At 41.1% G+C, this 21,752-nt stretch overlaps 3 protein-coding genes across 6 annotated transcripts; 1 reads left to right on the forward strand and 2 right to left on the reverse strand.

The window, feature by feature from the left end:
- Window positions 1-230: 230 nt before the first annotated feature.
- Window positions 231-14,352, reverse strand: mier1b (mesoderm induction early response 1b, transcriptional regulator). Of its 3 annotated transcripts, none has more exons than XM_012861055.3 (13): window positions 14,285-14,352; window positions 12,532-12,556; window positions 12,157-12,305; window positions 10,242-10,424; window positions 7,901-8,030; window positions 7,705-7,772; window positions 6,485-6,557; window positions 6,236-6,387; window positions 5,583-5,664; window positions 4,574-4,668; window positions 4,146-4,192; window positions 2,594-2,721; window positions 231-1,480 (listed from the first exon to the last, which is right to left on the reverse strand). In XM_012861055.3, exons 1-13 carry the CDS (start codon window positions 14,318-14,320, stop codon window positions 1,155-1,157), a joined length of 1,494 nt encoding a protein of 497 aa, XP_012716509.3. In that variant the 5' UTR covers window positions 14,321-14,352; the 3' UTR covers window positions 231-1,154. The 3 variants fall into 3 exon arrangements, with proteins under 3 accessions (XP_012716509.3, XP_012716508.2, XP_012716510.3); XM_012861054.3 differs by having other exon boundaries at window positions 4,146-4,273; XM_012861056.3 differs by having other exon boundaries at window positions 4,146-4,273; window positions 12,157-12,263; window positions 14,285-14,306.
- A 2,071-nt stretch (window positions 14,353-16,423) lies between these two features.
- On the forward strand, window positions 16,424-16,913 carry LOC105925225 (relaxin-3-like). The gene is made up of 2 exons (XM_012860956.3): window positions 16,424-16,652; window positions 16,744-16,913. The coding sequence occupies exons 1-2, from the start codon at window positions 16,472-16,474 to the stop codon at window positions 16,893-16,895; spliced, it is 333 nt and encodes a 110-aa protein (XP_012716410.1). The 5' UTR covers window positions 16,424-16,471; the 3' UTR covers window positions 16,896-16,913.
- Window positions 16,914-16,965: 52 nt separating this feature from the next.
- Window positions 16,966-19,977, reverse strand: LOC105925214 (tctex1 domain-containing protein 1-B). 2 transcript variants are annotated; one of them, XM_021315649.2, is made up of 5 exons: window positions 19,878-19,977; window positions 19,404-19,533; window positions 19,200-19,282; window positions 17,358-17,482; window positions 16,966-17,275 (listed from the first exon to the last, which is right to left on the reverse strand). In XM_021315649.2, the coding sequence occupies exons 2-5, from the start codon at window positions 19,505-19,507 to the stop codon at window positions 17,072-17,074; spliced, it is 516 nt and encodes a 171-aa protein (XP_021171324.2). In that variant the 5' UTR covers window positions 19,508-19,533; window positions 19,878-19,977; the 3' UTR covers window positions 16,966-17,071. The 2 variants fall into 2 exon arrangements, with proteins under 2 accessions (XP_021171324.2, XP_012716399.2); XM_012860945.3 differs by having other exon boundaries at window positions 19,404-19,557; window positions 19,878-19,938.
- Window positions 19,978-21,752: the final 1,775 nt, after the last annotated feature.

The following is a 21,752-nucleotide window of genomic DNA, read 5'->3' on the forward strand; positions in this document are numbered from 1 at the left end:
CTCGCTCATTTAGAGCAGGTGACCTCTGATGTCCCAAAACCCCAATACCGGTCAAAAGGAGACAGAGCTAACGGGCGCGATCAGCAGGATAGCCAGAAAACAAACATTTTGAATGTTGCTCCTATTTCCTGAAAATGGTCCACGAAACGCTGAGCGGCGCAGCTCCACTCAGGAGGGATTCCATTTTCAACTAAAAGATGGGAACCAGAAACTTTCAGACCACGCAGGGGAAAGAAGAATGGCTAATTCTTTTTTTATTACGTCCATCAGGAAATAATTAGGAAACAGGTTTGTCAGGGGGAAAAATAAGCGCGGCGTACAAGGAAGAACACAAAAAAGCAACGTGACCACTTGAGAGGAAAGGAAATAAATGGCAGAATAAGAAGTCTATACAAACTTTACATGAGGGGGGGGTCTCAAGCATTCTGACGGGTGAAAACAAAGCGTTGAGGCAAAGCGTCGACTATGAAGAATTCAAAAATACAGAGATCTACATGATAATACAGGGACATCACTGATGTCAGCTGCTTTTCACAAACAAACCTGCAGGGGGACGGACCCGTGGGCTTATTCAGCGCGCTCAGACCAGCCGCTGTGGCAGAGAGTTCTGTCGGCTTCACTCCTCAGCCGGGAGGAACGTACAATCAAAGTGCAACTACAGTGAGCCGGAGACGGCGCCAGCTCCTCCCTCCCTCCATCAACAACAAACGCATGGCTTGAACAGCAACAGCCGACCATTAGATCTTTTTATTTTTGGTTAGAAAATATAAATATCTCTTGTGTAGAAAAATATCACAGATGATTTGTTTTTTTTTTTAAGTACAAATAGAAAAAAAAGAAAAATTCTTGGCAAAATTTTGACAAGTCTCCAAAATCGGAATGGAGCAGATGGGTCTGTTAGGATATGATCTTTGTTGTGGAGCAGGCAGTCGCGTGGGGGGGCGGGTGGTTTTGGTTGGCGAGGGTTTCCATCGACCTTTGGACTTCCTGAAGTGAGTACTTTTTTAAGAGGTTCTGTGCTCACAGCTCAACAGAGCTTCATCTTCCTCACACTCTGCTCCTCTAAACTAGCCATTTATGGAGAAACTGGAAAAAACGAACCCCGTCGCCCCCAAAACGGCGTGTTTTAGTCAACAACGCCGGACCGGAAGCCTCTAGTCTTCATGTGTTCTGGGTGGATCCACCTCGCTTTGGCCCAAAGGCTCTGCCTCAGTCCTGCACCTTTTGGCTGGTCTGTCCTGTGCCGCTGCTGCTGCTGCTGCTGCTGCTGGTGTGGTTTTGTGGTCTAGCAGAAGCTCCAGAGAGCCGTTTGTGTCGTGGTTGGCCGCGCCGACTTGGCTGCAGCCGTTAGAGTTGCTGTCTGGGACCGAAGGAGGAGCGTCTGCTTCTGGATGAGAGGGACCGTTGGACTGAACGCTCTCAGGCTTGACTTGACTCGTGTCGGGCAACTGAGACGGCTCCCCTGGATGAGCTGCAACACCTGTCGAAGAACAATACGTTTAGATTTTGTTGTTCTGAGGAGGAGGGGGCACACGCTTCATCACGCGTGCATCTATAAAGGGATGTTTCACTGGTTTTTCAGTAATCTAAACCAGTCTCTTGGTTTAATAGTAAAACACTAGGTAAACTGGTGGAGAAAATGATGTAACGTTGAACTTAAGAATCGCTAAAACACATTTAAGAGCCCTAAAGTATTGTGTAAGAAAAACACAAAAGCAATTCACAAAGAATGAAACTTTTTCATCATTAAAGGGGTTATTCAGGATTTTTCAAGTGAGATAAGGTTTCTAGGCCGGACTGGACGAGGCAGAAAAGTCGTCAAACTAACGATGACGTGAATTCATCCCGCCAACAGTGAAGCACTGAACCACAGCAGGCTTTTATCTGGACACTGATATTCTTTAACCTAATATTTGTAACTCATTCTACAAAATAAACATTATTAGAACTGGTAAATGGACTGAATTTATTGATCACTTTTCTGGTCATACCGAGCACTCAGAGCGCTTTACACTAGCGCCATATTCAGCCAATCACATTCAGAAAAACACAGACACTCATGACAATTTGGGATTAAGAGCCTTGCTCATGGGCACATCCACATGTGACTGGAGGAAGCTGGAATTAAACCCACAATCTTCCCATTACAAAACGACGGCTCTTCCCACAGAGCCACAGTACTTAGCCCCTTTTATTCACTACGCTATAGAGCTGTACTCAATCCAAGAAGGCAAGAATGGTGTAAAAATAGCACTGATATAGTAATAAAAAAATTAAATTATGTTTGATAACTGAATTAAAACATTGTTGAATATATTACTAATTCCTACTTTTACTAATTAGTACTAATTGTTTTCAATCTATCACTTTAGAGAAGCAAACTACTTCCAGAAATCCTACTTGGACTGGATTATTCGTCAGAGATTCTTTTAAAACCAGTTTGTAATCTCTGAAATCTTTACGACACTAGTGGTCAGAACTAAGACTCTTTGTTTTCTCCGACCCCCCCACCTGGTCTCCTCCTGAATCTATTATCTATTATCCTCCCCTGTGTTCTAAGTAAGCCTGACGTCCCTGTGGGTTCTCCCCTCACCGTTCTGACTGCTGCTGTCTTCCCTCTCAGAGTGGCTGGCGCTGCTGCTGGAGGTGGTGGGCGGGGGCGATGCTGCCCTGCTGGATGTCACGCTCTCTGTCTCATCCAGTAATCTGTCCATGTAGTCCCTGCAACACACCAGCACACGAGCCTTACACACACCTGACTGACCGCAGGCGGCTGCTACATATTCCAACGCTGGGCTTCGTATGTTGAAGGTAACGAGCTGTGGCGCTCGTTACCTTTCACCAAGCCTGAGAACGTATCGCTATCCCTTAAACTTGATCACATTTTCTAACAATAAAACCACAAACTTCAATGTATTTTACTGCCACTTTTTTCCCCCCAACAGACCAACTTAAAGTAGTGAATAATTAAGAAATGGAAACAGCATAATATATGCTTTAATACAAGTAAAAGCCTGAGAAGAGTGCTGTACATTTGTATTGAGTTCCTTGTTCTCCACTACAATACATCAGAGGTCAGAGGTCAGGCTGACAGGAGAACTATTAGTCCTGCTCCCCACATATCTGGTCTTTATGGAGAAGGCCTGAAGAAATGTATAGTTTAAATAAAACAAAAACTAACCCTGTTCAAAGTTTGCCACAAGCCACAGAAAGCACACATGAGGAAGAAGATGCTCAACACAGATTATACCAAAATGAAGCTTTTGGGCCTACAAGTAGAACGAACACTGCTTCTCCCCCTGAACACAGCATGTGAATTACTCCCACACAGGTCTTAGAAGAATAACGGGGTTATTAACAGACTTGCCTTACTGTGACCTTAATTGTGACTCAATCTGGCAAAATCTGTTTTAAAATGGATCTCAGCAGATGAGGCAGAGATTGTTTTTTGTTCTGTTGGCTATGAGTTGATAGCTTCTTCTGCTTTAAGATCATTGTCACCTGAAGTAACAGCAATAAGGATGACAGAACTGCGGATGCGACACCGCTGGGTAAAGAAGGCCAGCGCAGGCAAAAGGTTTTTTTTCCCCAAATTACATTTTGTTCAAGTAAGATATTCCAAAATTGCAGTTAAACTGAGAGCCATGAGCAATGAGTCAAGTCTCTGGGAGCTGCACAGGACAGGAGGAAGAGCGGTGCCTTCGCCTCTCCTGCTCTAGATGTAGAGCTGGTATCCCAGAAGACCTGCAGCTCCAACTGCACCAACAGGCCGTTCTATGATGTTTTTGCTCAAAGGCAGCTGAATCCAAATGTACAGCTCACTTTTTAGGTTTTTATTTGCAAAGAAATGAAAACCGTGAATCCTATCGCACTACTTTGTGTTGGTCCATCACAGAAACTCCTGATAATATACGCTGCAATTTCAAAAGAAATTTAATGCATCTCTTCAGGAACTGATTAATTAATGCTTCACATTTACCATACCACTTTTTCTAAAGTTAACATTTAGCAATTAACGAGGAAGCTTCTTGGCATTTACATTTTAAACCACTAAATTTCATATCATTAGGAGAAAATCTAGACCGGAGAAAAACGTTTCAGCTCCTATTTGCGCGTTTACTCGTCGCCTCTGAAAGAAGACTTACGTGACACCGGGGTGAAGGTTGTATTTCCTTTTTCCAAGTCTGGTTTGCTGTGCAAAGAAATCATAACGCTCAGACTTCTTCCACATGTAATAAAAGGCCACACATTCTCCTACAGACCTAGTTCTCACCTGAAAGATTTCAATCGGTAGAAATAAAGGCACCATTATTACAATCATCCGGAGAGGCAGTATTGGTACAAGTAAAACACAAGACAGATTAGGAATTAGAACCTGGAGAAAACTCAAAACATCTACAGAGAAAAACATTTTCTTAGTAGAAAATTGGATCTGTCATTAAAAAGAATTATAAAAAAAAGTCCACAGTATTTAAAAATCTTTCCATTATAAGTAAAAAATAACAGTGGTATAAATTTCTTAAATTAAATTGTATATGCTGTGACTGATAAATGATAGAAAAACGTGTCTCACCTTGTTGGCCTGTATTAAATGAAAGTCTTTCCCATAAGCTCGTAGTCCTGTTTCAAAGTTTCTACATTCCTCTTCAGTCCAAACAGAAATCTCCTCTGTTGAAGACATTGTGAGTGTTAAACGGGAACCAGGCGCACCTCAAAATGCATCGCTTTCCACACATTACACCTCAGTCCCATTCAGCACTGAGATTCAGGACAGGTTAAGGCTAGCAGCGCTTAGTGCCGCCGCGTAGAGTGGACCGAATGGTGAAGGAGATTAAAAAGCTCATCAGAGAACCGAAAAAAGACAATAACCCAAAGCGCTATCTACGGATCGGCTCAGTGTTTGTGAGGAGGCTTCAACCCCATCATTCTGCTCCAGCACCTTTCAGTTTCTTCATCATCCTCTCCAGGTGAGTCTGGAGTCAAACAAAGGATGATTGTGGAGAAAAGAATACCAGACCCACTGTTAATGCTGTGAGCCACGTTGTTTATCTAATGTTTACATTGTAGAGTGCATGATTTTATATTCATTTTGTTAATATCAGGATAAATTAGAAGGGAATCCAGTGAGCTCTAACCATAAAGTGAAGATAGGTCATCACGGGGCCTTTCAAAGCCACAATGATCTGAAACATACGGCCCTGTTGACACAGAACTGGTTCACCGGACCCAGAAGCAGCCCTCTACCACGGCCGTCTTATGCTCAAGAGAAGACGGCCAGAGGCAGGATTGAGGAGTGTAGTGAGGAGGAAGGATCAAAGATCCCTTACTACTTTATCTCTACCCATCTGTACAGAGAGGACTGATAATGTGGCAGCAGGAAATGAAATGAGCCACAACTTTAGCTGGAACTAAACTGGGAGGGAGTCTTGCTGGGGGCAGGAAACAGCAGAATACCTATGATGACTTACATTATTCAAAATATCAAAGCAATAAAGCGGAACAAATGTCTGGGAGTTGTCTTTTTTACGTTTGGAGCGGCGGTTTCCAGCCTATCACCATGACAGCGTGGAGGCGGCGCTCACCTCGAGCTGCTTTCACGTTGAACCTCAGTCTCCTCAGAGCTTCCTCCGTGTCAAAGTCACATTTCACCAGTTCATACAGAGCCTACAGAAAACAATCAAAATGCAAATCGATCATTTGGACAAAGAAATGGCCCTCAAGCTCTGTGTCGTTGAAACCAATCCGGCATAACATTATGACCAGTGACAGGTGAAGGGAACAACAGTGAAGATCTCTGTATCCTGATACCAGCTTCTTAAAGAAGTTACAGGTCTGTGGCGGTCACACATCTTGCTTGTTTGCTGGTGACCAAACACTTATTTTCCACCATCATTTACAAATTCATTCTTTGAAAATCCTGTTTTTTTCTCCTTTTCTCTCTCCTAACTGAAGTGTACCTATGATGATGATAATCTTTCTGAGTAGGAGAAGCTGCACAATCGGTGGCTGACTAAATCATTGTTTTACGCCACCGCATTAGGCAACAAGCAAACATGTTAGCCTTAAAGTTGGATGTGTTTGAAGCAGGAAAAATGTAAGAATTTACGTGAGTTGGACAGAGAAGTACAGATAGCTAGTGTGCACTGGTGCGTGTCATTTTGCTCATTGGGCCCAGCAGCCGGGCTGATTTTAGGCCTGACTGCTGCGTATCAAGCTGCAGGCTGCTTGGCTTCACCTGCTCATTGTCTTTGATATGAGAGCCTTCTGGGATCGCATCCACTCCTTTCTCCTCTCCGGTTCGCCTCGACGCCTCCGTCAAGAACTCCACTACCTTTCCCTCAGGGACACAGTCGGGGTTCCACAACAGCTGGTCGTCATTTTCATAGACTGCACCGCAAATTAGAATCAATAAAAAGGTTAAAAGATAAATGTCACATCAGCAGGAACTTCACATAACACTTAAATGTTTCACAGTGCGACTCACCTTTCTCGTTTTCTTTATATTTACACAAGCCAGCAGGAGTCTCTGCCTGATACATAGAGCCCACCATGATCTCCTGTTGGAAACAACACGGTTCTGGTCATGAACATTCATGGACGACTATTGTTCCATCAAAACAAACGGATCCATTCCTGGAGCCTCATCTAGAAAGCTTGGGTAGGCACAAATCGGGGACTAAATATCGCGTGGGTCACTTTCCAGACAAACATTGTGATCTATTATGAAAAAAGTGACATGAGAATGTGTGGTCCGCCACGCTAACGCTGACCCAGGCGTGCGACCGTTATGGGGACGGGGGTAGGTGGCGACGCTGATGGTAAAGTGCTGAATTGCAGCCAAACTGCATCATGATTCCCCTTAGATGTTGAATTTTACTCCATATCAGACTTTAATCACAGACCAACTTTATCATAAGCGTTGAAAGCAGCAGTGTTATCACTCTTAATAATACATATGTAAGTGTACATAAGGACCTTTCAAATTAATTTTAAAAAAAATGCCCATAAGCCAACTTAAATATTAAATCAAAGTCCACAGGACATTTCATCTGGGTTTTCTAGCATCGCGTTCCTCTCCCTGCTGATCACCATGGGTTACGTGTAACACATCAACACATACTCTTCATCAGTGGGAGGAAACCCTCATCGCTCCTGACCATCCGGACACACAGCCTCCTCCCAGACAAGAGGAATTTCAACACGGAGCATGTGATGAAATGTCACCGACGCTTCAGACAGCAGTAAGCTTGACTTTTTAACAATCCTTTTAATGTGGACAACATCTGGGCTTTTACCTCCTATTTACACATTTAATAAAGGCCTTTATGGGACATTTTTCACTCCCTTTGTTCTTTTCTCCATGGTTGCTATTGTTAACAATGAAATAATTCATTCATCAGCTGGATCATTTTAACACCGTCAACCATTTATGGTTGAATCTGGGCATGCAGAGGGCAGAACCTGAGGCGGAACCAGGAACAAAGATGTTCTGGTGCAGCTGGGATATAAAAGGAAAATTGTGTGCTGGTGTGCGTGCACATGGTCATTTTGGATGTAAGCAAAATTTTAGTATAGACCCCAAACCATGTTTTCTAAATGAGACCTCTCATCTTTTACATCCCTGATTAAAACCGATGCACAAATAAGACTTTTTGTCCTAGTAGGCCTATAATCTGAGCACAGAGGTGAAAATAGCTTGCCTACCTTCTTCCAGTCTTCAGAGGGAACATAGTCCTCGTCTTCTTCTGACTCCTCTTCTACATCATGATTACCTGAGACACATCATGATGGTTAGCCAGCTAAATCACAAGTCCCTGCTTTGAAATGCAGCCATACCCAGATATCGTTGCATCAATACAGAGCAGCAGAAAAAAAAAAAACAGGAAGACGGAGCTCTTACTTTCAAAGTACTTGAGTTTCTGAGGGCGAATAAGTTCTGCTGTGCCAAGTGATCGGACTGAGCGTGTGCGGCCATCAGAGGTGGTCTGAGAGTCGCTGCCTGGCTCCGACGAAGTCTTGAAATCTTCACCCTAAAAAAATACACCAACATTACAGAAGCATTCAACAGAAAACGTTTTGCACCAGAGAACTTGTCCCTAACGTAGGGACAGAAAATATGGACTTTTATCACAACGTTATGCGGTATTTATTGAAATAACAAAGGAGAACACGCAGTCTTAAATATACTGCTCTTAAAATAGAACAACAATTATCATAAAAGCTGCTTGAGAAGAAACGTTACATTATGTAATACGGCTGGACCGCTAAAAAGCAACAGCATTACTCATGTTGGAGATCTACTGAAACTTCTTGAGGTTTTCAGTCTTATTGCATTTAAAGAACTGGAATAACAGACGCCCAGATCAGAGTTTGGAGACAATTTCTAACCAGTTTTAACCAATTCCAATTTCTAGAGAACTACAATTACCCTCCATCCAAATTATGGTTTTAGTCTTTATGTGGTGAGTTATTCATTTGTAGAGCAGAGTCAACGTTACACACGTCTGAGAGAGAGTAGTGGTTGTAAACAGGGTGTAACCATTTTAAAACTAAATGATCACAGACTTATCATTTTAAACTGTGTTGAGCTTCCCATGCTCAGCTCAGTAATCGCTTATTACCGTTTATTACCCACAACCTATAAGGGTCTGATACCTATTTTCAATGAACTGTGTATTTATGGCCTAACAATAGGATTATTAAACAATTAGTGCACTGGCTTTGAATAAAAAATAAATCAAAGTTCATAACACTGTAATAAAAGTAACCAAACACGCGCCTCAAGTCACCAGCAGGTGGCGCTGTAGTGTACCAACCAGCTGCAGCACAATGGCTTTCTGCTAAAGATCAGGAGGTTGAAGCCTTTAAGTGTTTGGAAGAGAAATAGCTTTTCTGTAGTCTTGTTTTGATAATTCATTTTAAATTAAATAGCTTATTTCTATAGATGTGAAGCAGCAGTAGCATTTATAAAATGCTTTTAAATGCTGTCTTTTATGACTCCAAATGTAGCAGGATAATCCTTTACTGTTTGCATTGAGACTGAATGAGGTGATCACAGCTGTAAGTCAGGGCGGTTAGGAGCTCCGCATTGTTCAGCAGCTCATTAGGCTCTGTGTCAACTCACTCCTTTGTCCCTCCATGTGTGACGTCTTCCTGCCTAAGGTTTAATGTTCCCAGCATTGTGCAAGCGTGTGCACGTGGGTCTGTGTAATATGGATTTGTCGTGCGTCTCAGAGGGGCGTTGCTATGGCATTAGGAGATGTGACTGATGCCGATCAATAAGTCCAAGTTCAAATTATCTTGCAACCAAACCCAGCAGCAGACTGCAGGGTTTACATCAAATAGAAACAAGCAAACAAACGGGAAACAAGCTTTGTGTGAATATTTGGAAAAAATAAATACTTTGCTGGCAAAGTAGTTCTTTGTCTTCATAATTTTCTATATGTGGTAGGGAGGAGTGTTCTCACCATCCAGCTCAAAGTGCCATATAAATGTGTTGATGACCTTTAACCCTGAGGTTCCTAAAACATTTTGAAATCCAGCAGGTTCCATAAAAGAGGCTAAAAACAGGCCAGCTTGTCTGTAATGCATTTAACCTTCCCGTTACCTCCTGTTGTCTTGGTCTCTCTCTGTAACCCAGCAGCAGTAAACTGCTGACATTCAGTAGATTTCTTCTTTAATAACCTTAACTAATTTTAAAAAGCCTCACAAATCCCTAGAACAGTTAACTTGGACTCCTCTTTCCTCAGCCTCTACACTGACCAGAGCCGTCATTCCTGTGGCCTGGTAGCAGTCAGGTGATCAGCATGCAGAGCATCCACTGATCAGAAAAAAAGCCATTAGTAGTTCAGCTCAGGGCCAATTAACCTGAAGATGAGCCGATTACGGCATCCAGATGTTTCCACGGTGCATCTAAAAAAAATCTTGTTTGGTATTTAATTTGCTGATCACAAGCGAGAGCTGATCAGGGGAAAAACTCTCAATATTGACCCCTGGTTGATTGATTGGTGCATTATTAGCAGGACCTGTTTAGACAGGAAGGATAAGATGGAAATACTATGGCTGAAGTGGAGAGAACATTTATAGAACATGATTTCCACTGCAGGGAATCTCACCCTCAGATAACGCCTTAGAACAGTTCTAACTGTATCCGTGTCAGAACGTTAATGATTTATTTTTCAGTTTTTCAGGTAGAGGTTAAACATGTAGAGTCAGGGCCGTCCACTAAAATGCCAGCATACCTCGTTTTTCTTCAGCTCCCCGGTGCTTCTACTGCTTTCATCATGATCAAGGTCCTCTTCTTCATCCTCTTCCTCCTCGTCCTCTTCCTCTGGTTCTTCATCTTCCTCCTCCTCTTCCTCTGCAGGTGATCTACTCCCATAACCATAGAGACTCAGCAGCTCATCTATGGGCATCTCCCCCTCCTGTGAAATTGAAATATTGTTACTAAAACAATGGAAGTTTTTTTTTTAATAAAGCTCAGAAAACTATGTGATGTAAAATCCAAATGCTGCCGCAGACATCATTTATGGTTAAATCTCAGTTTAATGAGCAGCACGACAGTCTATAAAAACTCTGCATAAAAAAATACGTTAAACACCAATTTGATCTATTTGCCAACTTCAACATTTTGTCAGTAATGAAGTTTGTGCTATATATTAGCATTATTATTAATTAAAACATAACAGCGGTGTTCTGCAGGCAGCACAGACCAGAAGGAACGTTAGTGACATAAAACCAGTCAATTCACAATTAGTGAATCAGAGAGAGAACTAGAAAGGGTTCTTAAGTTAAATCTAAGACTTTTATAAAGCCTTTTAAGACCATTATGAGAAAACCAGAAAACCTCAAATGATCCCAGACATTTTAGCAAGGAAATGTTTCATTGTTTTTAATTAATTTATTTATCAAAGAAGATTGAGTTTTATTAAATAAAAAAGCTTAAATTAGCTCAGAATTAAAATCAATAAAACAGTTATCTTCTTAAGCGAAGCAATCCTCCCAACTCAACACTATAATGTCTACATAAACGTCTGAGCTCATCCCCTCCAGCACCAATCTCAGCTTTAATGGATCTCATGGCTGATAAGTACAACTGATTGTTATGTCCTTGTTGTTTTAACAACACTTTTTTACTGCTACAGATTTCCTTTCATAAGACACCAGCTGTGTCCTGTGTGTATGTAGTAAATTATTATACATCTATGCGTGTTCACGGTTCATTTTATTAAAATTAATAGCCTTTATTAGCCGTACCAGATAGCACCCTGAGCTATTTCTGTCTCTATGCTCCCACTAAAAGGCAGACATGAGTCTGTGGACAGGTACGCAGAGCAGGATAAATGTGTCCTTTTCTGATGTGTGTTAACAGAAAAGGCGCATTTATTAATTACACGTGGTACCCTGATTACTTTCAATATACAAATATAAGAATGATCACATCTGTTTAATTGATTATTATAAACATTAAAGCTCAATGCAGCATGTTCTCAACAAGTATGAATGGTCCTACAAAGATACAGTTTGCTTTGATTGTCGCAAATCACCAAAAGTCTGTCTATTGGAAATAAAACACCTTCCTGCCTCCATCTGTGAAAACAGATGGCTGCTTTATTCTTTGAAAACACATTTTTGTTGCTAGATAAACCCCATGAATGAATCAGAAGCGGATGCCAAATGTAATAAAATTAAAAGTGAACTAAGTTACGCTATATTATAAAATCTGGCAGATCTAGATTTAAATAGATTTTCATTCAATCAAGAAGTCGGAAGGAAGAGAATCAGGTAGCCTTCAAAATATAACCACGTATAAGATGAACAATAGAGACAGAAACAGAGAGAGAGAGAGAAAGATTGATAAATATGACCTTGGATGAATATCTGGTTGTTTTTAAGACCCTTTAAGGCAATACATTTACAGTTCCATATTTTAGACATTTGTAGACTTCTTACGCACTTTCAATCGTCTTGTTACTGAAAAGCGCTATATAAATAAACTTGCCTCGCCTTAAGACCCTGCAGGAACCTTAACTAGAACATATCAATAGTTAATCAAGAGTTTTTCAATTCCAGAACCTATGTTCAGGATTCAAAACTAAGATGAAACTGGAAATAGACGATTAACTAAACTAAAAATGAGTGACGAGCTTCACAAACCCGTGCTAGGTCTTCAATCTCGTTGGAATTGGTCTCATCTGTCGCCTCTAGCATTTCCTCCTCCTCCAGGGTACGTTCATCGTCAAAGTCGTGAACAAGCATGTCAGCTGAAGGATCAAAATCATGGTCATCGGAACCTGCTGAGCCTCCTGGAACACATCGTAGTTAAATAAAAACCTCAACCTGAAACTAAACGCAACATGTCACGGCTGTATAAGACAGCAGATCAAATCAGGAATTATGACAGGTACTCATTTGCAAATAAAAAGTTTTAAAATTAGATATTAATTATAAGTGTTAATATAAATGCTTATTAGGATTGAAATGTTGCCATTCAAAAAGGACCCAACACAGAAACAAAAAAAAATAAGCTACCTGGGCTCGAATTCCCGAGGGAGGGCTGAAAAACAGGAGACGGCATTAAGTTAGGAAGACAAAAAAAGAGAAATACACCCACAAATATACAGGACCGGGTTTTAGACACAAACAAGCAGACATGCGGACCAAGCAGAATATCCATAACCAAATAATACCCCCATAAACAGCTTTGCCATCAAGCTAATAATCGTATTTACGGAGGCTCAATTGCATCAAACCGCAGATGTCACGGCAATTTCAATATGTACAGAAGAGCAATCGCAAATGACTGCTTGGCTTCAACATTTTGTGGAATAAACCGTTTCAATGACATTCCAGTAATGTGTTTGGTCACTTGGATGGACCTTCACTGCCCACAGCTGATATTATAGATCCTAGTGACTGAGATCCACAGACGCTGGGACTGCTGTGGAGACACTTTTATGACGTAAAAAGGAAAATGTAGCCAAAAATCTAATACTATTATCATTAAAGATAGGTTGCAGAATCGCTGGTGACCAGGATTAACTAATTCTATGCTTGACATAAAGGCCAAAGGGAAAAATCTGACCTTTTCTGCAATTAGTGAGCAACATATTTAAGGTTTAACGGGTAGTTGGAGAGAACAACGCTCTTCCCCGGACAGGTTGTCGTTCATGCAGAGAAACTCTGTTAGCTGAGGATGTTTACAAGTGAAGGCAGAAGGGCAAGTAAAAGAGCAAAGCAAATAAGCTGCAGTTGATCTTATTTAGGCTTTATTACAACAGATATATCTGCCCCTCACAGTGCCTGTAGAGGCTAGGTTTTCAAAAATAATTATGTTCAGCGCCATGTTTAAATCGTGCCGTGTAGTTCCACGGATCACTGGTTTTAAACACTGAGATTCTACACAAAGTTTAGCCGTCTGACTATAACTAGTCTGATATAATTGTTCTTCAGGGCTGTAGTCTATAGAGAAGCTCCAGTCTTGATTTTCCCCCATAAACAAACTAAAAAAAACCCGCAGCCTTAGATCACAACAATGTGTGTTACAGTCTCCAAATAAAGCCGCCGGGAAGACTCGCCCCCAGGTTTTACTCTGGCAGTGGGAGGTGCGCGGAATGGGGAAAAGCGCGCCTGGCGCTGCGCTCCCAAAGCTCACTGCGGCTCATTGAGACACGAAACAAAGGCTACCGTGACCGCTTCCTGCGAGCAGAACGACTAGTATCCAGCAGAATGTCACCAAGGATAGATTTTATTTTAAATCCAATGGCGTTTATAGCCCGCATTAAGCCCCGGAGTTGTTGTTTTTTTTTTCTGACAGACAGCCGCTAACGGGGTTCATTTTCTCAACTTGCTAACTTCAATACAAGTTGTAAGCTAGTTGTTTCTCCTTCATAGAATTCTGCTAAGGCGCCCAAGTTTAGCTGGCCGTTTACAGCCAACAAAGGAAATTGTTCCCAAACGCGCAAACAACTGTAAAAAAATAAGCAAATGCCCATTTTAAAAAAAAATCCACGCAAGGATAAATATCCTTACGAAACCGCGAAGTAATAAACACCGCAGCTATCTACGGTCCGTCGGGGCTAGCGCAGCTAATCCTAGCTAAATCCGAAGTTTACTAAACATTCTGGACTCCAGAGAAATGGCTGCCCTCCAGCGAGCCAGTAGGCTCTTCTTCGGGTTGCTTTAAACCCGTTCAAACGCAGACACTACGCGCGCTTTCGGCAGAACAGACTATCACGCAATATGAAAAACATTTTTTTTCCGACTATTTATTTCACTTTCTTACCTCCGCCATGTTTGCGATCCTGCAGGGTGACGTCATAGGTCACCACTGGTTCCCGGATGTGAAGCTCCGCCCACCGCCTCAATATCAACAACTGCAACGCTAAAACGTTAAGAACAGCGGATTTAATGACTGATATCTTTGTTTTCACTGTTTTTTGGAGCCGACCGTTCCCACAGCTGTAACAGAGTGTGAAATGTTTTGTGTCAACATTGTTTTTAATTACCTGAAATCAGAGATGTGGGCTTCATTATAAAGTTATTAAATTCAGCTTTTCTTCTGCAGGTAAACCACTATGTAAAGAGTAAATGCCTTAAAACGCTAATTTTGAATCTCCCATAACGAGCGTCCACCTGACAAGTAAATGTGTTTGGTACAGTACGCAGATCAGGTACTCTGAGATAAGTGGCCAGAGTCTGGACACTACTGCTGGGTGTGATAAAATTAAATCCAGTATTGTCCGATAACTTTAAAAAAAAAATCCAAAATCTAGGAGTAAGAAATCTAGTTTTAGATATAAGGTTTTAGTGCATTAAAAGAATCAACGTTTTGAGAATTTGCTCCCCGAAATAAAATTTTCTCTGCATTTGTAATAAAGTCCTTTGTGTTTCAATTGCTTCTGTATTATTGCAAATTGTAAATACATTTATCTTCAAGTATTTTACTCTCTACATGCTACCTATCCATGATTGCCTTCCCATCAACTCAGCTTACCTGTCATCCCCTCAGTAGGCCTGTGATGCTGCCATCATCATGTTGATGTGGGGATTAACGTGATCACAAGCTGTGTTAATTTTCCTCCACACATAGCATTTTGGATGTAAAGTTGAATTTTGGTCTCATCAGACCAGAGCTCCTCTGCATCTTTGTTCTGTCTCAGAGGTAGCTTGAGATCATTTTTAAAAGGAACCTTTTACGGTTCTCTTGTATCAGTGGCTTCCCTCCTGTCTCTTTTCCTTAAAGACCAGATTTAAAGAAAAGGTGACCAAGTACTCCACTCACACCAAGCAATATCTTCTAACGACCCAGAACAGTGACCGGTGGGTCATTGATTGGCATGTGGCCTAGAATGCGCTTAGGTGGATGGGCCTCCGTGTCCTTAAAAACAGCAGCGTACCAACTACAGGTTGATCAAGTGTGAGCTACCGGAACGAAGAAAGACTCTTGGATAGGTGTCGAAATGTTTTCAGAAAGAACTGAACGAAAGTCCGGTTGCCTGCGATTTAAGCCTGTGTGCTGTATCAAAAGTTCATACTACTACTTTTCCTATTGACAGATTGTCCCACTTGAGCTGTGGATCTCCGCAGCTCCTCCTTAGTTACCATAGGCCTCTTTGCTGCTCTGATTATTGCTCTACTTGGTATTCTGTTAGTTTAGGTGGACGGACATATCTTGGTAGCTTTGCAGCATTGTGCCATACACTTTGCTTTTTAGATGATGGATTAAACTTCCTATGTGAGATAAAAAAAAAAACATAGGATATTGGTAGTTTCTATAGTTGTATAGCTTTAAACTAATTGTTTAAATTAAGGGTGTCAGGGTATAGGGGGCCGAATACAAATGCATGCCATATTTTTATGATTTTTATTAAGTTTTGAAAACCATCTATACTTTGCCTTACAATTACACTCTACTTTGTGAACAGAAATCCACATAAAAACACATTTAAGTTTTTGGTTATAGAAAGACGAAATATGAAAATGTTTAAGGTGCGTAAATACCTTTTTCACCGTGCTATATCCCGGCACGGCAGAGCGGATAAAAGGCCTACGCAGTGATGGTTTAATCTGACAAGTGTGTCTGTACATATAGTTTTTTTTCTCTCTTCTTAATAGCCACGTGAATTCCACTTTGTTGCTATGTAGAAAGCAATCACCTCTGTTTGTTGACAGACAGATATCTCAAGCGATCCATTTGGTCTCTGTCGGCTAAATCCCCGGCAATAAAACCTCAACGTTTCCGACGTAACGCAGCTCTTCTCTCTACGAAAATGCAGCTTATCAGTCATCTTTACAGCAGCCTAGATTCCCCCACACATATCCCAAATCACCGCAGCCACATCCACTGGCTGAAAGCACCAGATGATCTCCAAAGATAACGGAAAGGCGCTGACACAGGAAGGACCTGAGCGAAGCTTGGTGGACGCTGGATATAAGGGCTGGACAGGACAGGCGTCTGCAGAGGAGCAACATGAGACCGTCACTCCAACTTGGTGTTCTGCTCTGCGTGTTGTGCGCCGCACACCTTCAGGCTCAGGAGAAAAGAAACTCGCTGAGGCTCTGCGGCCGGGCCCTGGTGCGAGCTTTGGTGTTCACCTGCGGAGGATCCAGATGGAGAAGACAGCTGGAGGAGACGGGCTCTCTGCCAGACGGTCAGTGCGCACCAGCTTGATAAACCGTGACGACGTTGATGTTTTGGCACAAATCTCGACGTTAAGCCGATTCCTTTCTGTCTCACAACAGATTTCTGGGCCGCAGACGGAGAAGAGCCAGACTTCCTGGAGGCAAGAGACGTCGCGGTGAGGGATCTTCATCGGAGGGACCAGGACCAGGCCTTGATAACAACGTGCTGTCAACAAGGCTGCCAAAGAAGTGAGCTGTCCATGCTCTGCTAGAGGGGGGGCATTATTTACCCCACACCGTCATTCTAAAGTTTAGATATTTCAGTCAAAAATGTTTCCATAATGTTGTGATTTATCTTGTGAGCATGAATAAAAAGCATCATGAATGTTTGTCCAAAGTTCTTGTTTAATATGGAAGTCTTTCACCAACGTCTAAAACCTGAGCTGAGTTACTCAAAGTAGACCCCGTACACAGTGCCACTGCAAAACACAGAGCTGTTCTTGAAGGAGTAAGACGTAAATGTGTCACAGGATGGATCCCAGAGGCAGCGGCTGCTGATTTGCATCCCCTGCCCGTTGAGCTGGCCGATGTGGACCAGGACGACGGTTTTATATCTGGGGATCAGAAGCTCCTTCACACGGTTCCTTATCCCCTTGAACAGTTCAGAAAGAGATATTCAGATTTCAGCGGCTGTTCGGACAGAAGTCAAAAGAGTTAGCTTCATCTTCACCTACTTCACAGAGCGTTAGGGCCAGATCTTGACAGCGCTGTGCTTCATACTTCTCTTCTTGGAGAGTATTGGTGATTTCTTCCTTCAGTATATTGGAGACAGCAGAGACAGGGAACTGTCCAGAAGGGCCTGTCAACAAATAAGGCAAGGCAAATTTATTTATATAGCATAATTCAGTACAAAGACAATGCAAAGTGCTTTACATGATTAAAATATAGCAAAATAAAAGCAAGTAGGAATAAAATGTAGACAGAAAATAGAATAAAAGCAAGTAGGGATCGAATGTAGAAACAAAGAAGAACATTAAAAGCAGTAGAACAGTTTAACTAGAACAGTCAAAGGCAATTTCAAACAAATGTGTTTTTAATCTTGATTTAAAGGAACTCAGCCTTTCCGCACTTTTACAGTTTTCTGGAAGTTTGTTCCAGATAAGTGGAGCATAGGACCTAAATGCTGCTTCTCCTTGTTTGGTTCTAATTCTAGGTATGCAGAGAAGGCTGGAGCCAGAAGACCTTAGTGGTCTGGATGGTTGATTCTCTGATAACAAGTCTGTGATGTATTTAGGTGCTAAGCCATTCAGGGATTTATAGACTAACAGAAGGATTTTAAATTATATTCTCTGAGATACAGGGAGCCAGTGTAAGGACTTTAGAACTGGGGTGATGTGCTCTACTTTCTTAGTCTTAGTGAGGACGCGGGCAGCAGCGTTCTGGATCAGCTGCAGCTGTCTGATCCACTTTTTAGGCAGACCTGTGAAGACACCGTTGCAGTAATCAATTTGACTAAAGATAAACGCATGGATTAGTTTTTCCAGATCCTGCTGAGACATCAGTCCTTTAATCCTGGAAATGTTCCTCAGGTGATAGAAAGCCGACCTTGTAACTGTCTTTAGATACTTTTGAAGGTTCAGGTCTGAGTCCATCACTACACCCAGATTTTGGGCCTGATCAGTGGTTTCTAGCTGAAGCGACTGAAGCTGTGTGCTAACTTTTGATTTCTCCTCTATTGGTCCAAAAATTATTACTTCAGTTTTGTTTTTATTCAATTGAAGAAAGTTTTGGCACATCCAGACATTGGTTTCTTCTAGGCATTTAATCAGTGCTTGAACTGGTCCATAGTCACCTGGTGACATGGTGATGTAGAGCTGTGTGTCGTCTGCATAGTTATGGTAGCTGATGTTGTTATTTTTTATGATCTGAGCAAGAGGGACATGTTTATATGGGTTGTGTTGTGAATGAAAATACAAACCTAGGGCTTTTACTAAGACCGGTGGTTGTGAAATTGTCTGTGTTGTAAAAAGAGTTTCAATTTGTGTTTTGACCACCTGGTAATGCTAAAGTCCAACTCTGTTAGCAAGCTGAACCTAACGCTAGCCTTGCCGATAAACAGCGCATCCCAGCCTGTGGGGAAAAAACTTCACATGCCACCTTTTAGAATAGATTTAAAGTGTTTACTACTATTTCACTAACCTTTTGTGCCTTAATCACAAACTGTTTTTCTCACGTTCTTTTTTTTCTTCCTTTTAACATGGAGGCCAAACCAGTGGTTCTTTCATCTGGTTAACCTAGATTATTTCTTCTCAAAAAAAAAAAAATCCACAACAAAATGTATGAAAATATTTACTAGTTTTATTGGCTTAATTCCAAGAGTTTGTTAAATGTGGTTAATCCTGCCAGTAGATTCAAATTTTCACACTTGTTAAACTGTTAAAGCGAAAGAGGCTCAGCATCTTTGACCGTCAGATACAGATGTTAAGGTGTTACGGGTCCGGATCATCCCCAGGTTATAAAGCAGGTGGTCGTGGTGCTGCTGTACGGTGTTTCCACCAGGTTGAACGTTTGCTCACCCAGTTGGTAGGTATTCTCCATCATTCCAGCTGTGCCTTGGTCGTCACCTTGCTCATCCACGCCCGGAGCAGTGATCGCAGGGCTGAACGTCAGGATCGGTGAAAGAAGATGCAAGAAGAAAGAAAGCTGTGAGCTGCAGATCTAAACCAAGCGAAGAAGCCCTCATAATGACCAGGCACATAAATAAGACACAGACGACTTACTCCTTAGTCCGGCCAGCTTTTTCTTTGCTTCTGGTTCCGTCCGTGGGCAGTTTTTCTACTTTCTTCTCGTGTTTTTGGGGTTTGTCTTTAACTAGATCAGCCATCACTCCTTCTCCCTTCCTTAGCTTCCCTGATAAGATAAACTGAAATGTTGCTATGAACACACAGGTAACTCAAGCTATAGTTGCTCATTTACAGCATCGCTCTGTGCAGAACTTTTTGTAATAATAAGTAGACTATATAAAACGTTTAAAATTTAAATAAACGTTCTTATTACAAATGGACAAAACTACACTTTAGTCAACAGTAAGCTAGTGAAAGCTATCGTACTACAGCTCTGCTAATGGCAGTTTGCTGGTATGCAAAGCTGATCCTTGTTTATAAACCTGCAAACTATAGTAAAAGCGTAAAACGCTTTTAAAAAAAAATTGGACATTCAAGAGTATCATGCAAGTGTATTTAAAATGTTTCTACCGAGTCCACGTCGTCTGGTGCCGAGTTTTTAACGCATTGAACCGACAGGGTCCGCGGTAGTCATGGCAACCATGACTCCTCGGTGGGCGGGACCAGGCTGTGAGGTGAAAGTGACGTAATGCATGGAGTTTACGTTAGGAAGACGGCGCTTTTAGTCAAGCAAAACTTTTCACAGGTTTTTTGTTGTTGTTGCGATTCGTAAACATACAGCTATATATACATGTATAAGGATACATCATGCACTGCTATTAAATAAGTGAATAAGTAAATAAATAAGTGAAGTTAACTGTAATATTATATTCTAATGTATATTAGAATATCTAATATATATATATATATATATATATATATATATATATATATATATATATATATATATATATATATATATATATATATATGATGCTCTCTATATCTACGTTATTTCTATATCTCCATATATAATATTGTTGAAGGACCCCGTTATTTCCCTCTCACCAAAAAGGAAATCAATAGCCGCTTGACATCAATAAGAGAAACATACACAATGTGTACATACACAGCGTGTGAACGCAGAAACTTATGTACATTTTATTTATTTTCACCGGTGGACTCATATTTTTACAACCGGCGTCCCCCCACAAATATCCAAATGATAAGAAATCATAGATATCCATAATAAAGGCCTTTATTATGGATATCTATGTAAGAAATGAGGATAAGTCAGGGAAAACAAACAGCTGCACCCAAACGTGCTTCCGAGTGACGTAAACGCGTAGGCACGCGGAAGCAGCGCTGTAGAGAAAGAGGTGCGCAGCCATAGACATCATATACGTAGACGCCCCATTGTACGCTGCCGGCCGCTGGGCCGACGTGCCTACATGGCGGCCATCTTGGGTCAGACCACAGATCAGACATCTGCTGTCAAAATGAATAGGAGGCAGCTCAGATCTCATTTTAATCATATGTTCACAACGCTCGTGACATTTCAGACAGATTACATATATTTATTCAGAACCAAAACTATTTAAATTGAAGTCAAACTGGATGAAAAATGTACATGCACTTACATATTTTGCAGTTATATATTAATCTAATATACACACACAATTTATACACACATAAATTTCTCTCTCTTTCTTCCTATATATATATATATATATATATATATATATATATATATATATATATATATATATATATATATATATATATATATATATATATATATATACTGTATGTATAGGCTATGTACACAGACACCGATCTACAGACAACAGCACTGATCTACATAGGAGCAAAACTATATACAGACAAGTGAGAGCAGAGGTGCTCATAACAGCATTTAAAAATTATATATTACAAACCGCAATCTGGGGGGAAATAAATCAACAAAAAACCTTACGCATCTAAGAATCAAATACATTACAAAATCATAGCAAAAACTGTACAATATCCCCCCCACCACAAATCATGTCTATCCAGTAATTTAGGACCATTTTGTTTGTTTTTGGTGTTTAATGTACTTTTCTCTGCTTCCATCCCTGCTACCCATTAGCACATATTGTGTTTATGCCAGAAAAACTGTAACTGTAAAGCATGAGGAATATCTATTATAAAATCTTACTTATGGAAAGTAATTCCCCAGGATCTGGTTTCTAGTAGGCCTATCCTTTTATTTGCGCACCCATAAGCGGAGTAAAAGTCAGGCTTCCTGGGACGTAGCTCTGGAAGTTTGCTTACTTTCAATACAAAATCGAAATTATATATTAAGTTAGACAATAATTTAATTTCATTCAATTGGTCCCATGTAGCCCCTAAAGGGGTGACGTTTCAGTCAGTTGATTTATCTGGAAATCGGGTGAGAATTCACCGCATTCAGAGTGTCTGAAAACA

This window comes from Fundulus heteroclitus, chromosome 6 (genome assembly GCF_011125445.2).
Source record: "Fundulus heteroclitus isolate FHET01 chromosome 6, MU-UCD_Fhet_4.1, whole genome shotgun sequence".
Classification (NCBI taxonomy): Eukaryota; Metazoa; Chordata; class Actinopteri; order Cyprinodontiformes; family Fundulidae; genus Fundulus; species Fundulus heteroclitus.

Bases quoted from the DNA above. Each gene is read 5' to 3' on its own strand.
- mier1b (XM_012861054.3), bottom strand. From the start codon at position 14,320: ATGACGTCACCCTGCAGGATCGCAAACATGGCGGAG. The intron at 12,306-12,531 runs GTAGCTTATTTT...GATGTGTTCCAG, and splicing joins CCTCGGGAATTCGAGCCCAG to GAGGCTCAGCAGGTTCCGAT. The intron at 6,388-6,484 runs GTGAGTCGCACT...TTTGCGGTGCAG, and splicing joins ATATAAAGAAAACGAGAAAG to TCTATGAAAATGACGACCAG.
- LOC105925225 (XM_012860956.3), top strand. From the start codon at position 16,472: ATGAGACCGTCACTCCAACTTGGTGTTCTGCTCTGCGTGTTGTGCGCC. The intron at 16,653-16,743 runs GTCAGTGCGCAC...GTCTCACAACAG, and splicing joins GACGGGCTCTCTGCCAGACG to ATTTCTGGGCCGCAGACGGA.
- LOC105925214 (XM_021315649.2), bottom strand. From the start codon at position 19,507: ATGGCTGATCTAGTTAAAGACAAACCCCAAAAACACGAGAAGAAAGTA. The intron at 19,283-19,403 runs GTAAGTCGTCTG...CCTGACGTTCAG, and splicing joins AAAGCTGGCCGGACTAAGGA to CCCTGCGATCACTGCTCCGG. The intron at 17,276-17,357 runs GTAGGTGAAGAT...GAACTGTTCAAG, and splicing joins TGGCCCTAACGCTCTGTGAA to GGGATAAGGAACCGTGTGAA.